We start from the raw sequence: 14,020 nt of genomic DNA on the forward strand, positions 1-14,020 counted from the left end.
AAAGGGTGGGGGCGGGGAATGACTATGCTAATGATCATTTTTGCTCCGCTCTCCTTAACAGAAGAAGAACCATGCTCGCCACTTCCGATCTTTATCATCACTAGACTTAAGACGAGAGGTTCAAGTGACACATCCTCCCGCGGAAGTGCACCTGACAAGCACGACCTTCCTTCTCAGGGCCCATCCGGGCATGAAGCAACGCCACAGGCAACAAAGTGGTTTGGGCAGATTTGGAGTTTATTTGCTGCAGTTCCTTGGCGCTAGTTTACAATGCAAAAAAACCAGACAAACAAAAAACGATTGGAATAATTATAATTTTTTTAAAAACCCTGTCAACAACTTTCAGTCATTTCTTTATATTTTGACAAAACTTTTTTTTAAAACAAATACAAAATAATCTAAAAGGAGAAAAACTATACATGGATTATTTACACCTCTGATAAATAGACTAATACTGATCCAGGTGCCTCTCTGTCTAGATAATATTTGTGAGAACCAGGGCCAGGGACTCGGATAGCCAGAGGGGCTCCAGCACCGGCCCAGACCCCCTGGACCTCGGCTGGCACCACCCTGGTTCTCCCGCCCAGAAATTTCAGGTTCCCAGCCTGGACCCTCTTCTGCCACCTTCACGAGCTCTGGCATTAAAACGCCTGAAGCCATTCCAGGTAGGACCTACATGAAGGCGGGGACCCCAGAAAGTGACCCCACCACTCCCCTTTACAAAAGCTATTTCCAGAGATGTGAGCCCGCCCGGAAGGTGTCAGAGGAGTCAGGGTCACACTGGCGCTGCAATGGCCCGGCCAGCCCTGCTCTGCCCGGACTGGGCACCAGGCCCCGGACGAGAGTCCCTGAGAGAACAGCAGGAGAGCGGCGGCCACGGCTCCTTCAGGCCACGCGATAGGAGGGCAAGGCCGACTCCAGCGGGAGGCCGACCACTCACCCTCTGGCTCCCCGCCCCCGCCCCTGCCGCGCAGACGAAGGCCCGCTCCTCTCCAAGGGCCAGCGCGACATGCACGGCGTAGTCCAGGTGAAGGCCGGTTCGGAGGCAGAAAAGGCTGAAGCCCTAAGGTGATCGGGTCAGACCTGCTCCTTCCTCTAAAACGAGGAATGGAGTTCAGGGGCAGGAGGAAGAAAAACCAAATAAGAAACAGGTTATCCCGGAATCTCTGATGGGACTACCTTCCTCACAGTTTTGGTGATTAGGTACGTAGCTCAAGGAAAAATGCTGACTATTTTAAAGCCCGACAAGAATGAATCCTGAAAGAGAAGGAACAGCGCAGGCGGGGGGCGGGTTCCCTTCTCCCCGCAGTGGTCCCCGGGCACCTGGAAGGAAAAGCATCAGCTGGAGTGGCCGGTGCTGCCCTGCAGGCCCCGAGTCTGTCCTCGCCGCGCGGCCCCCTCTCCCCCCTCGCCACCTCCTCCCTCGCCCAGACGAGGCCCCAGAAGTGCGGGGAGGGGGCCCGCCCGGCCCCTGCCCCTGCCCGGGCTGACACGCACAGCGGCGGCCCGGGGAGCTTCTTCTCTAGGGAGAAGCTTCCCGAAGTAGACAGGCAGAATGCCTGGACAGCTCCACCTTCTCTTTCTCTTTCTTTAAAAAACAAAAATATATCTTTATAGCATGTGGCTTCTCTTCCATTCCACTTTTTTTCTTAACATATAATAAGATATGGGTACACATATTTATGGTGCAGGGTTGAAGGCTTCTTCCCAGGGAATAACCGAGAGGTAAATGGTCGGCTCCGAGCTCTGCTATCAGACCTGCTGAGTGGAGACTTGCGGGGAGGCGGCATGGCCGACAGGAGCTCTGTTCTTTTTAGAGAGAAAGGCTCAAAACCCAAGCGTGAAGGCATCAGGCCCCCTTCTCCAAGGGTGACTGCCTACCCTTCTCCCACTTAAAAAAATTAGCAAAAGCTGAAGCTAGTCTCTAGGAATTCAGGGCGATGCCTGGCAAGACGCTCCCACTGCATGGGCGGCAGGGAGGCTGCACCGGGCCTCACTCGCCGGGCCTCACTCGCCGGGCCCACCAGCCCTGCTGGCTGCGCAGACTCAGTGTCTTTTCGTGGAAGAGACCTTCTTCTTCCGCGCGGCTAGCATCTCGTAGAAAGGGTCCCTGCTGATGGCCGCCCTGCAACACAGAAAAGGGGAGAAAGCAGAGGAGACTGAGGAACAGGACCAGGAGACACGACCCCAGGCAGGGGCTTCCTAGCAGCAGCCGTGCCCCAGACCCCCTCCCTGCTCGACCGTCCCTTTAAAGGCCACGTCCCGGCATCAACCTTCACTGTGTCCACATGTGGCGTAAAAGACAAGTTTTGAGGGAGACACGTGGTACAGGTGACAAGATCACTGTGGGGTGCTTATTGCCTGTTTCAACCAAGTAATCAATTTAAGTTGAGGAATCCTCTACACCCTCACAGCTGTGCTCTAACGCAGCAAAACAAGCGCAGCGCTTTAGTTCCGTCATGACAGTGGCGTTTGTCTGGAGCAGTGACCACCACACAACCCCGTGTGTCCCCTGGCACGTGGTGCGTCTGATTGGCGGCCACCGTCTGTACCGAGCAACTTCTGAGTCCCCAAGAGCACCAGCTCGACAGCCAAGACCCATCACTGGGCAGTCGGGGCCCAAGCAAGCGGCCAGCAGCCTGCTCTGTGCCCACAGCCTGGTGGGGAGGGAGCCCAAGCAGCCCTTGCACTGGCCCCAGAGACACCAGCACAGGTGGTGATGGCAGGCCTCAGCCACCTGTCGTCCCTCTGTATTTGTCATTCTCCACTTTTAAGCAAGGTGTGATCCACGTTTTGAAGTTTAATTTGCTTTTCCTGAGAAGTAGTATTCCAGGTGCCAACTAGCTTCTGGGCCAGTCACAAGCCCACGTGACTGTGGACCGCACTTAACCAGGTGCACGACGGCTCCGGCGGGCTGACCGGGCCCCGTTCACAGAGAGGATGTGTCCGTGTGAAACAGCAACTCAGCTCCGGGGGAGGCAGGAGCTGGACAGGGCCCGGAACGCATCCCGAGGGACCCCGCCACGCAGGCATCTGACCGCTCGGAGTGCAAGGGAGGGAATCCTGCTTCCACCTTCAGAGCATTAGGGTGGGTCCACCTCCGCTTCCTGGGTGGGCCAAGCCCCCAGGGACGCCGCGGCACATCTCCAGTCCACGCGACGGGGGGGCCAGGGCGCAGTGAAGGGCTTGGGGCTGGGAGCTCTGCCCCGGCCTTGCACATACGTGTGCTCCTTCTCACGGCCGTCCTCACACGGTCCCTGGAGACCCTCCGCCCCAGCCCTGGGAAGGCAGAGCGGAGACGACACCAGGCAGCAGGAGCTCTCCCTCAGCGGCCACCGTCGCTGCGCTGCAGGTCTGTCTGCAGAGACATGCGATCCTGTGTGACCACGTCCCCAGAGCACCAGGACCGAGGTAGCTGGACACTCCTGGGAAGAGCACTGATGAGAGAAAACGTGCCTGCAACTTGACCTTCTGCAAAACCTCTCCAGCGACATCGCAAAGAGCTTCCATCCGATCAGGTCCCTCCTCTGGCGCCTCTGCCCCAACATTTTCACTGGGGGAGCGTCAGAGCCAAGGGCGGCTGGAGCTGAGCGCCGCACGTGGAGGAGGACGGCTCCCTGAGTCAGAAGGCTCGGGACGACTGAATTCACCTCGCTGTGCCTGTGTCCTCATCTGTCACCTGGGGACAACCATCCTGCGGCACCCACCTTCGCAGGGCTCTGGAGAGGGTTAAGGGCGCTGAGCTGTGGAGCTGGAACAGTGTCTGCAACTCCCACAGGGAGATGAGGCCAGCTCCGGGCAGACCCCGGGAACCACCCCCGAGAAGGCTCTGCATTCACCTCGATGGAGGGACTGAACCATTCCAAGCGTGGCCGTAAGGAGGGCTCGGCTTCTCTGGCTACCGAAGTACAATGACATGAAAGACAGAACGTACACCTGCAGACAAAGCCTTTTTGGAAGAACGATGAGTCGGGGGAGGCTACCCACAATGCCGTGTCCACACACGCTCTGATGCCCCAATGATCACGCAGGACAGCACACAGACCCAGAGCCACAAGGGACGCGCGCACCGCGCACACACGGGAAGTTGGTCCACACTAAAGAGAGCACTTCAGACTGGGCAAGATGGAGTAATAAACGGTATCAGGACAATCAGCCACTCACTCGAGAAAATAAGGTTACATCCTTTACTTCAAACCACATGCAAAAAATACATTTCATAAGGATTAAAGAGTCGAGTATTTTTTTAAAAAACATGTGGTAAGAAAAAGGGCACGGGGACATGGGTAAGGAGCTCTCCGTGGCCACCTGTCCCCAAGGCGCTGCTACTCCTCCACGCAGACCTCAGGGCGCGTCCAGCACAGAGGACCCCTGAGCCTCATTATTGGTGGTGACGCCAGAAACGCTGCGGTGCCTCGTGGGCTCCACGGCACGTGGGACGGCCCCTGATGACACCACACTTCCGACAGCCGTCACCACCCAGGGCTACCAGGGTCCAGGCGGCGCGCTGAGCACAGCGCTGCGCCACCTGCCTCACCCTCAGAACAGCCTTGTGCCTTAACACCATCGTCCGGAAGGGCGCGGCGACGTCCCCGGGAGCCCCCCGGGAGCCCCCCGGGAGCCCCGCCTCTCACTGCTGTGTGGTGAGAAAGCTGGGGGTCTGGGAGGAGGGCAGGCGACGCCGAGAGTCAGAGCGGGAACTCGGCACGGGCTGGCCTGACTCCGAACCGGTGCTCTCCTGTCCCGCCCGTCTGAACCGCACAACTTTCAGAGACTCTTTGTGTGGGAATAAACGATCTGCTCCTTCCCCCCACCATCACCTCTCCCCCCTTCAGCCGTTTATTCACTATTTAACCCTGGCCCAAACACTACACTTGTTTTAGGAGAGGTGCCAAAACCACCACAAAAACTAGAGCATGCCCAGCCCCTCAGGAGCAGGCCGCGGCCCCGGCGGGAGAAGGCCCATCACTCGGGGCGACGCAGGACCTGCAGGGCCTCGGTCACCGGTCAGTGCGGCCTCACTGGTCTCCAGGGGAAGTCTCGAGGCCCAGTAATGGGGACGCCCGAAGGAAACGGCGGGGTCCTGTCTGATGGACACAGCCCTGGCGGGGAGAGCGAGGACGCACTCTCAGGAGCAAGTGCCACCGAGACGGGTGTGGCGATGGGCGGTGGGTGTGCTGGCGGGCGGGACAGGGCTCACGGAAGCCCCAGGGAGGAGTGGGGAGGAGGAGCTGCCGGGGCAGGGCACCCCCCCCCACCCCCGCCCCGTGATAAAGCGCGGTGAAACAGGTGGCGCGAGGACCAGGAGGAGCCCTGGACCCGAGGATCCGTGTACACCTCCCTTCCCCCAGAACCACCGCTTCCTCACAGCGCAGCAGGGAGCGTGAGGCTCTGCCTCGCAACCCCGGGTCACGGCCATGTGACTCTGACAAGCATTCATTACTTACCCTCTATGGGCCTCAGTCTGCCCATCTGTAAATGGGACGACAGTGTCTCACAGGATTAAGAAATTATAAAAGGGAACGGTTACAATCCCCGCTGAGCTGCCACCATGAAGACAAAACCCACTTCCTAAGACATGAAAAGGCCAGTCTGGCCAGTGGCACCTGTGCCTATAAGCCTGCCCACCTGTCCCCTCTTTGGGGCCATGAGCTGCACTTGGGAAACCTAGATGTGAGGCGCGCTCTTAAAAACGCTCAATGGTCAAGAATCCAGAGACCCAGGGAAAAAGTCACTGGGGAATCACAGTCAAACTACTCGCTAAGGATTCAGCACGCGGGGCGCAGAGGCGGGATGGGCAGCCCACGGGACAGCTGGAGCGTCACTATCTGAGAGGCGAGGTCGCCACCTTCATCGGCCACCTACTTGATGCACTTGATCCAGTCCTCCTTCTCCTCAGGCGTCGGGGCCGAGATGCGGTACACCGTGTGGTTCCCCTCCACCACTCGCCCGTCAGCCTCCGTCTTACAGGCCTTAATCACTTGGTCTTTGTTGTCGGGGATGTAAAGCTCAAAGCAGTTCTGAGAATTAAGAAAGAGAGGGAGAGAGTGACAAAGATCTAAGAAAGCTGCTGACCAAGAAAAAAGTTAATTTATTTCCCAAAAAGCAAATTTTTATTTCCAAAAAAAAAAAAAAAGTTAACTTCTTTCTTTAGTCTCACCTTCATAAAATATAGCCAACATATGTTTTCCTTTGGAAAAGAGGAGCCTAGAAGTGGAATTCTGGAGGATGTAGATTGTATATAAATAGGTTTTATTAGCAAAGATATTGAGCAGATGATACATGGTAGCTCTACTCCTAATATATAGAAAATATGGAGCGAACTGCAGGTAGCTTAATGCCTTTTAAAGCCAAGCCAGCAATACGATATTCCAAAACAGAGGAAAAATATTTATAAGCGATCTGAAGATCATAAAATAAGTGGTCCAATCATGAGAGCTTGATGCTGCCTTTTAAGGAAGGACAATTCTATACCTCGTGTGATATTCAGTAAATTGACGCTAAAGCTGATGGACAGAATGAAAGAGGTTATTTAGTCTCACCTTTGGCTTGAACTGTAAAGATAATTTTAAAAGTTAGGCTAACTTAAATTAAATCATATGAGTACTTCCGGGGTTTTTCTCAAGTACAGCTGACCCTTGAGTAAGGCGGGGGTGGGTGCTGACCTTCCGCGCAATTAAGAATCCACGTACGACCGACAGTCGGCCTCCGTCCGTACAGCAGTGCCTCAGCACCCGCGGACTTAGCCAAGCACACACGGCACTCTACCGTAGGAGTCACCACTGAGAACAGTCCACGTGTCAGGGGACCCACACAGCCCCAACTTTGTTGTCCAAGGGTCAACTGTAAACCTCTGCAACTTCTTCCTGTGTCCAACAGCTGCTATGCCCATCCCTTCTGTCCCCCCAAAACATCTCACCAAAAAATACTCACTGGTTTTTTGGAGTCTTCCACCTCCCGGATACTCAGGTTCTCTAATGGGATAATTCCACGGGGCTCCTTATCCTGCAGAAGAATTGGAGAGAGAAGACCTAACTGCTCAGTTTATGAACGCATGTCCTGTTACCTTCCTCCCGGCAACTCAGCCCAGCTCCCGTGACTCCTCCACGACATGAAGTCCACAGAGCAGCTTTAAAAACAAGAATAGGGTCAAGAAACGTGTGGGTGTTGTCAACGTACCACATATGAATCCCTAAGACCGAAAAGCCTTTGGAGGAGGAGCTTCCACAGATGCTCTGAAAGACTGAGTGTGACAAGAGCTGTGGGTGGCCCTCCAGTGGGGAACATGTAAGCCCCTTTCACACAAAAATTATCCTGCTTCTTTGTCTGGCCCGCCTACTCAGCTTTCAAGCCTCAGTTCCAGTGTCAGCAACCCTAGGAAGCTCAAGTCTCACCCGAGGTGCCCCTGTTCTGTGCCCGCAACGCCTGGACTATAGTCGTGTCGTGTGTCACTACCTTCTCACTATCTCCAGCCTCACCTCCCCCCTCCAGACTGTAGGATCCTCAAAGAGACACTGCCTGCCTGACAACTCCACCTGGACCAGAAAGCACCTAAACTCCTGTCCAGAACAGAGCCCTGCGTCCCCTCACCCACAACTGGCCCTCCTCCAGGGCTTCCCATCTCAGCAAAGGCCACTCCCACACCTGCCGGGCCATCAGCCTTCACCTCTTCTCCCTGATGTCCAGACAACCAATGGCCAAAGACTTTGTTCCAAGTTCAACAGTTTAACTGGGCTATGCCTCGGCACCAAGCTTCCTAGGACAGATGTTCCTAAAATACCATATGCACTCTTTCGATCTGCAGATTCAGGTTTGTTTCTCCTTTTTAGGGAAATAATGTCATAACTTGTCTTTGCATTTGCAGGTCCCATTCATTCTGGTATTGGGATCACCCCCATCTGTCCTCCGCACCTGTTAGCTTGCCCTTAATTGTTTTAATGCTTGTCTTTCAGACACAATCTCTATGACTGTCTCAAGCCTCTCCTCTAGGATAGTGATTACATTTCTAGCTAATCATCCCTTAAAGTTTTAACTTATGTGTTAATAAATAAGTTATAATTCTACAATTATATAGTCATATTCTTAATATATAGTTTTGGGTCTCATTTAAGTCTGAAACTACTGGAGAGCCAGCTATTGGTGTTCTGGCCACTTCCAGAGTCTCAGGAGAGAAGCGAGTGGAGGGAGCGCCCCCCTCAGACACCCCGAGCCCCAACTCTCCCCTGGGGTGCTGGTGTCCGGCATCTCTTGGAGCTGATGCTCACCGCACACCCCCCACGGACAGTCTTCTTACATGAACACACACCCGGAGCTTTCACTGATATCGCAGAAAGTGAGCCCTGTTTTCCCACTTTTCCCGTTTCCCCGGTTTCTACCCTGCAGCAGACCTCACCACTCCTCCATCCGAAGGGGGAGGAGGGAAGAATTCTTACTCGGTTTACTTCTCCCAGACTTGGGCACGGGGAGGTCTGGGGCTGGTTGTGCCTGGCCATGCAGCAAGGGGCCTTCTGCTGGCTCCGGGCTGTGCCGGCGGCCCCTGCTGCCTACTGCGAAGTGCGGTGAATGAGTTCTGCCCTTTCCTCATCCGGCTGCTACGTCCCCACTTATTTCTACTAGATTTTTCCTCTTTGTCAGGTAATTTCTGTGTGGTTATCTCCACCTACCATCTTAACCCTGAGGCTCCCCCCTCGGCATCTTCAGAAACGTTTTCTCTGGATTCCCACTGCCTGATAAAATGCCGGTGCGCTGCTAGACTGAATTCAGCTAACGCCACCATGGTCGGCGTCATGAAGAACCACAAGATTCTAGAATCTCACTGCATTACCACTGAGACTGTCCCGGGACTTAGGGGTGCACTGTTTAGATGCCCCGCACGTGGTTCATATTAACCCAGAGACCAGTGAAAAAGATTTAAACAGGATTTTAAAGATGTCACCGGTCTAGAAAAAAAAAGTTAATACATGGGGCAGGGGGACAGGGGCAAAAGAGAAAGAAATTTACCAAGCTGTTCACAGTGGTACTTTGCGGGGTGAAAAAAAAAATCTATCTTTGTACTGTTTTGGGTATTTGAAATACAGTACTCTCATAATTGAAAGGATTTTAATAACAGAAAAGCAAAGCCAGTTGCAGAACGTACGTGGCATGGGTTTAGCCCCCATAACGCACAAAATCCTGGTCAGCATTCCCTTGGAAATTGCTGAGTGACTGAATTCTGAGCTGACACTGTCATGACTCTCACTCCCCACGTGAGAAGCCACATCCGCACGACGTCTGCAAGCTGCAGAACCACAGTGTGGAACACAGTGGAAACCCGCTTCACCGCCAAGCTGCAAAGGGCTAGGCGTGGACCTGCATCCTGGCTCCTAGCGAGCTTCACACAGACACCGCCAGGACTCTCATCCCATCTTGCTCTAATATCTTTATTATAAAAGATGCTTCTGAACCTTCGTTTTCTCAGTAGCATCTCAACTGCCCTGATTTACTTAAGACACGTTCCAGTGCTGCCAGTGGTATATGGTTTGCTCTTCCGATGACCAGGGAACAGGGCAGAAACGAGGGCCTCCAGCTGTGGGGAGCCCGTCTGAGCGGGCTCCAACCTGAGGCTACCAACCTGCTGGGGCTCCTAGAGGGAGCTTCGGAAAAGGTCTTACTGTACAGTCTTTACTCTCGTAGACTCTGTACCATCTTTATTCTCATAGAATTGTATGTATTGTAATTCCATTCCCACTAAATAAAAACCAACAAAACTTTCAGTTTAAGTAAACGTCAATTTCTTAAAACTCCAGGTAATCTCCCATTTCATTTCACTTTCTTTTCCTCTATTACATATTTTGCCCCTTGGCTGTTTCTTCTAAATCAAGTGCTTCAGTATTTCTGCTACCATAGAATCACAATTACCTTTGTTTCCCTTTCAATGGGGCCACAAACTCTCTCTTGGCCATGGGTCCAAGTTCATTCTTTCTAGCTCGGCTCTACAACCCATTTCTAAGGCCGTGTATGATGTTGTCTGCCACTGTCTCCTGGCAGGGCGCCTCGTGTCCCAACGGAGAAGTGGATGTCAGCTCTGAGCTACGGTTCCTGTGGCCAGACACCCCACACCACACCCGGGCCCCTCTCTTGAGATTCGTCTTAGCCCTTCCACTTCACATAAACTCTCCTAGTGCCCCAAAGATGCAGCAGGACAAATCTGACTGTCTCCCCCTGTGTCCTCCAACCCTGTCTCATTAGAGCCGTTTAAACACAAGGCCTGGTCCACCCCCGTCCCAGCTGACCAAGCAGGCGCTCACCGTCGTGTACTCAAAGTAGTAAAGGCAGTTGTCAGTCAGAATGAACCAGCGTCTTTTCCAAGTCTTTACCCTGCCACCTGCAGAGCAAAGAGAGATGCGTGTTGGATAGGAGTCAACCAGCCAGCGCAGGCTCCGGGGGGCTCGAAGCTCTGCCCCCAGAGAGGGTGCAGGACGAGGAAGCGGGGGCAGGGCGCCAGGAAGACACTGAGACCATGGCAGATTTACATCAGTAACGAGACACAGAGCCAAAACAGAAGCACCTTTCACAGCGTGAAAGTCTGTGGGTACAAGCAGAGCAAGCAAGTTGGGTGGCCCCCTGCAGATGACATCAGGACAGCAGATGAGAGCACGGGCTGGGGAGGGAGCTGGGACGGTGATGGACCAGAGAAGCGTCAGCAGAAGCCTATGGATGCGGTGGAAATGGGCGAACACAAGAGGAGGGGAGAGGGTCAGCGCCCTGGCTACGCTACACTGCGGGTCCACCAGCCCAGGGTTTTATCAGAACGGGACAGGAGGAGGAACCAGTAAGTAAGACATTTTAATCCCCTCACAATCAGATCCAGCTCTCCTGGAACGTGGGACCCAAGTTCCTACGGTTTCACCTTCTACCCCACCTTCCTGACTGTAGTGCGTTTCTACACTGGCTTTTTAGGTTTCTGGGCCAGTGTCCTAAATTCCCCCCGAGTCCTGGGTGGGACAAAGCAGGATCCCTGGATCAGGGAAGAATCCACTGGTAAGCAGAGGTCCCTATTCAATTCTGGACTTCTCACCGGAATCTTGAAACAAAAATAACTGGAGGAGGAGGCCACAGGCCAAGTGAGCTCTCGCGGGTGGCTGTGAGCTGTTGAAGGTTCCCTTAGTCCTTCTCAATAAGAAGAATCACCGGGGTCATGAAGTTATCCCAAGATGACACAAAGGAAGGGAAAGTTCACCGTGGCCTCGGTGAGTGAAGGCACATCCTGCTCTCAATCTGACCATGAGCAAAGCCTTTCTTCTCCTCGACTTACACCGGGTCCAGGGAAAGCTTTCTGAACATGAACCACATGAAAGGCCTGCATGTGGTGAGATACACACAGCATTTCATAAACACTTCTTACTGCCCTGGACAGGATATGCTCCTTTGCTGACTTAACCTACAGAGAACATCACTCCTCCAAACCTCACAAAGAACAAGGACCACAGGGTGTAAATCTAGTGACCCCAGCCACGCTTCCTTGCTTGCCCCGCACCACGAACAGCTGAGCACAGGGTTCAGAAGGAGTATCCCAGCTGCCAGGACGTGGCCGTGTGATCCAGGACGTGGCCGTGTGATCCAGGACGTGGCCGTGTGATCACGCCAGGTTTCCTCAAAGGATCCGACTGCTGGAGCAACGCAAATCCTGCCACGGAAATGAAGTGTCCAGCGTCGGTCCTGGTAGCAGTTTTGAGGACTACTGGACTTTTGGGCCCCTTGCACGGCTCTGCTTGGGTGCCCGAACTCTGAGAGGTTAAGCGACTGATCACGAATTGCCGAGGTTCTCAATGGCACCGCCTCACGGAAGGAGTTTGGTCCTGAGCCAGCACGCGCTACGCCCCCACCCACACCCCCTGCTGCTGTCAAGCGAAGACCAACTCGACTCTCTGTCCACAGCAACTGTCAGCTTCTGTGAGCACGTGCCTCTGGCCCCTAAGGCCCTAGGGCGTGAATCAAGAAAACCATGGATGGAAATAGGACATGCGTAAGGAAATGGGAAAGGCTGGGCAGAACCGAAATAAATCAGGAGGAGAAAGAACACAAGGAATATACTTAGAACTGGAGCCAATTTGTCATAATAAAGGAAACCCCCTTCCCCCTTTCAGAACCCGAGAAAGCAGCTCTTCTGCCTCTTGGGCCTTCACCCCCACCTGGGGCTCAGCACACAGGACACCTCAACCCAGGCCCACTGCCATGCGCTCCCCTCACAGGACCACCCCGGGGGCACCTGGGGCTCAGGAGGTCATGGAAGAGGGGTCAGATGTCACAAGGAAGAAGATGGGAGGAAATCTAGGACGAAAGCAAAGCCAGACAAATCCTCTCCCTGGTGATGAAAGCTTGGCTATGTCCCTTCCCGACAACCTGCTGCATTAACGAGACCCCTACCGTGAAGCATCCCGCGGTCCCAGGGACACATTTCATGTTGAAAGGGAAACAGACATGAAACAAGCAGACAGACCGATGCGCGCACCTAGGACAGTCCCTGAGGAACTCACAGGACCACCTCCCAGCCTGCGGGCCTCTACCCCGTAGATGTAAAGGCCAGACGCTGGCTCCCCCCGGAGCTGGGTGGGAACCACCGGACAAGGCCCGGAAACGTTTCATAAATGTCAGCGTTGGGGCCGTTCTTTCCCTTGAGGCTCTGCTCAAGTGAGGCTGAAGCAGACACCTGAGGACTCCTCATCTAGAAAACATGTTTCCCTGAATCAGCAAGTGGAGAGCAGATGCCAACGACATAACTACGAGGCCAATTTGGGGGTTTGAACGATGACTCATTGAAAAAGAGGAGGGAGAAAAACAAAACAAAACATAAAAAACAGAGCCGAGGTTGTAATGCCCTCCCCTAAAACACAGGAGATTAAACGGAAGGACTTCAAGAAGGGATTTGGGGGTTTTATCTTTTTTAACTTTACCTGGCCTCATTCTGAGTTGAAGAAACACCATTTCCCTTTTTCATGCAAAGGCAAATGTCCTATGTTGTCTAATTTATTTATTTTCCTGGTTTGCTTCTCTGGTCACGGCACGTGTGCCCGGAGCACACAACTGCGGGGATCACAACCTCCTCCCCCTCCTCTGCTCCACGTCAGAAATCTCTGAAGTTCCTGAGTGTCAGTTTGAGTCAGTAATATAGCATACGCCTGGCCAATAATTCCGAGAGACAATTCAGTGAATACTTTGTCTGCTTTTACAAATCCACTCTTAGTGTGTTTTCTTGCACTACTGCACTTGGGAGAGTTCAAATTATCCCACATCTGGGTGCCCAGCTGTTGGATGCACTATGCACTACCCCTCCAAGGGAAACGTGAAAATCACTCCGCACCCCCAATCCTGACCAGTTCCCTAGGGACTGTACGGTAAGTTAGAAGCAGCATTAAGACTACCACCAGCAATTTAAAACAAAATAATCAAAAGTCACAAAATAAGAAAACGCTGCAGCGATTACAGTGGCCTGGGCAGAGCGAGCGAGCAGGTTGAGGGGATTACATACCTCCTGGAGTTTGGGGCAAGGAAAAGGAGAGCCAAAATCATGGAAACATACAAATGAGGGAGAAAAGAAAATTAAAACAAAGAAATTAAACCCGACTCCTTAATCTTAAGGTGCACTGTATTAGTCATTCATGTCTGCCTCGTGGGGACGGGACATAAAGACAGCAACAGGGCAAACGCCACTGTCCAGCGTGTGAATGAGGGGCTGGCCTCATCTGCCACATCCCATCTGGTAAAGACAAGATCTGAGGCACCACCAAAATCCTGGCCTCAAAGATGCCACAGATCAGCTCTCACCAAGCTGACGTTTATTAGTATATCCTGAATCCAGAGCAAAGACAGTGAAGATTACTTTGGGGAAAATTAAATGTCTCTCTTCGGATGGCTACCTCTTTTTAAAGTGTGTGTAAAAATGCTCACACACAAGCCTGTGAATACATATGTACATATGTGTATACACAAGAATACACAATCTTACGGTTATATGCATACACAGACATATACACACAATTGC

At 53.2% G+C, this 14,020-nt stretch overlaps 1 protein-coding gene across 3 annotated transcripts in view; it reads right to left on the reverse strand.

The window, feature by feature from the left end:
• Positions 1 to 216: 216 nt before the first annotated feature.
• The window catches only part of CYTH1 (cytohesin 1), a 79,963-nt gene continuing 66,159 nt past the window's right edge, over positions 217 to 14,020 (reverse strand). For 2 of the 3 annotated variants that reach the window (XM_082372779.1, XM_082372778.1), the window contains exons 10-13: positions 10,287 to 10,365; positions 6,934 to 7,005; positions 5,866 to 6,020; positions 217 to 2,125 (exon numbers count right to left, since the gene is read on the reverse strand). In XM_082372779.1, the coding sequence (XP_082228905.1) occupies positions 2,047 to 2,125; positions 5,866 to 6,020; positions 6,934 to 7,005; positions 10,287 to 10,365 (385 nt within the window). In that variant the 3' untranslated portion in view covers positions 217 to 2,046. The remainder of the gene's footprint in view (positions 2,126 to 5,865; positions 6,021 to 6,933; positions 7,006 to 10,286; positions 10,366 to 14,020) is intronic. The other variant, XM_082372777.1, reaches the window with a different exon arrangement.

The sequence above is a fragment of the Balaenoptera borealis genome (assembly GCF_965194805.1).
Source record: "Balaenoptera borealis genome assembly, chromosome: 20".
Classification (NCBI taxonomy): Eukaryota; Metazoa; Chordata; class Mammalia; order Artiodactyla; family Balaenopteridae; genus Balaenoptera; species Balaenoptera borealis.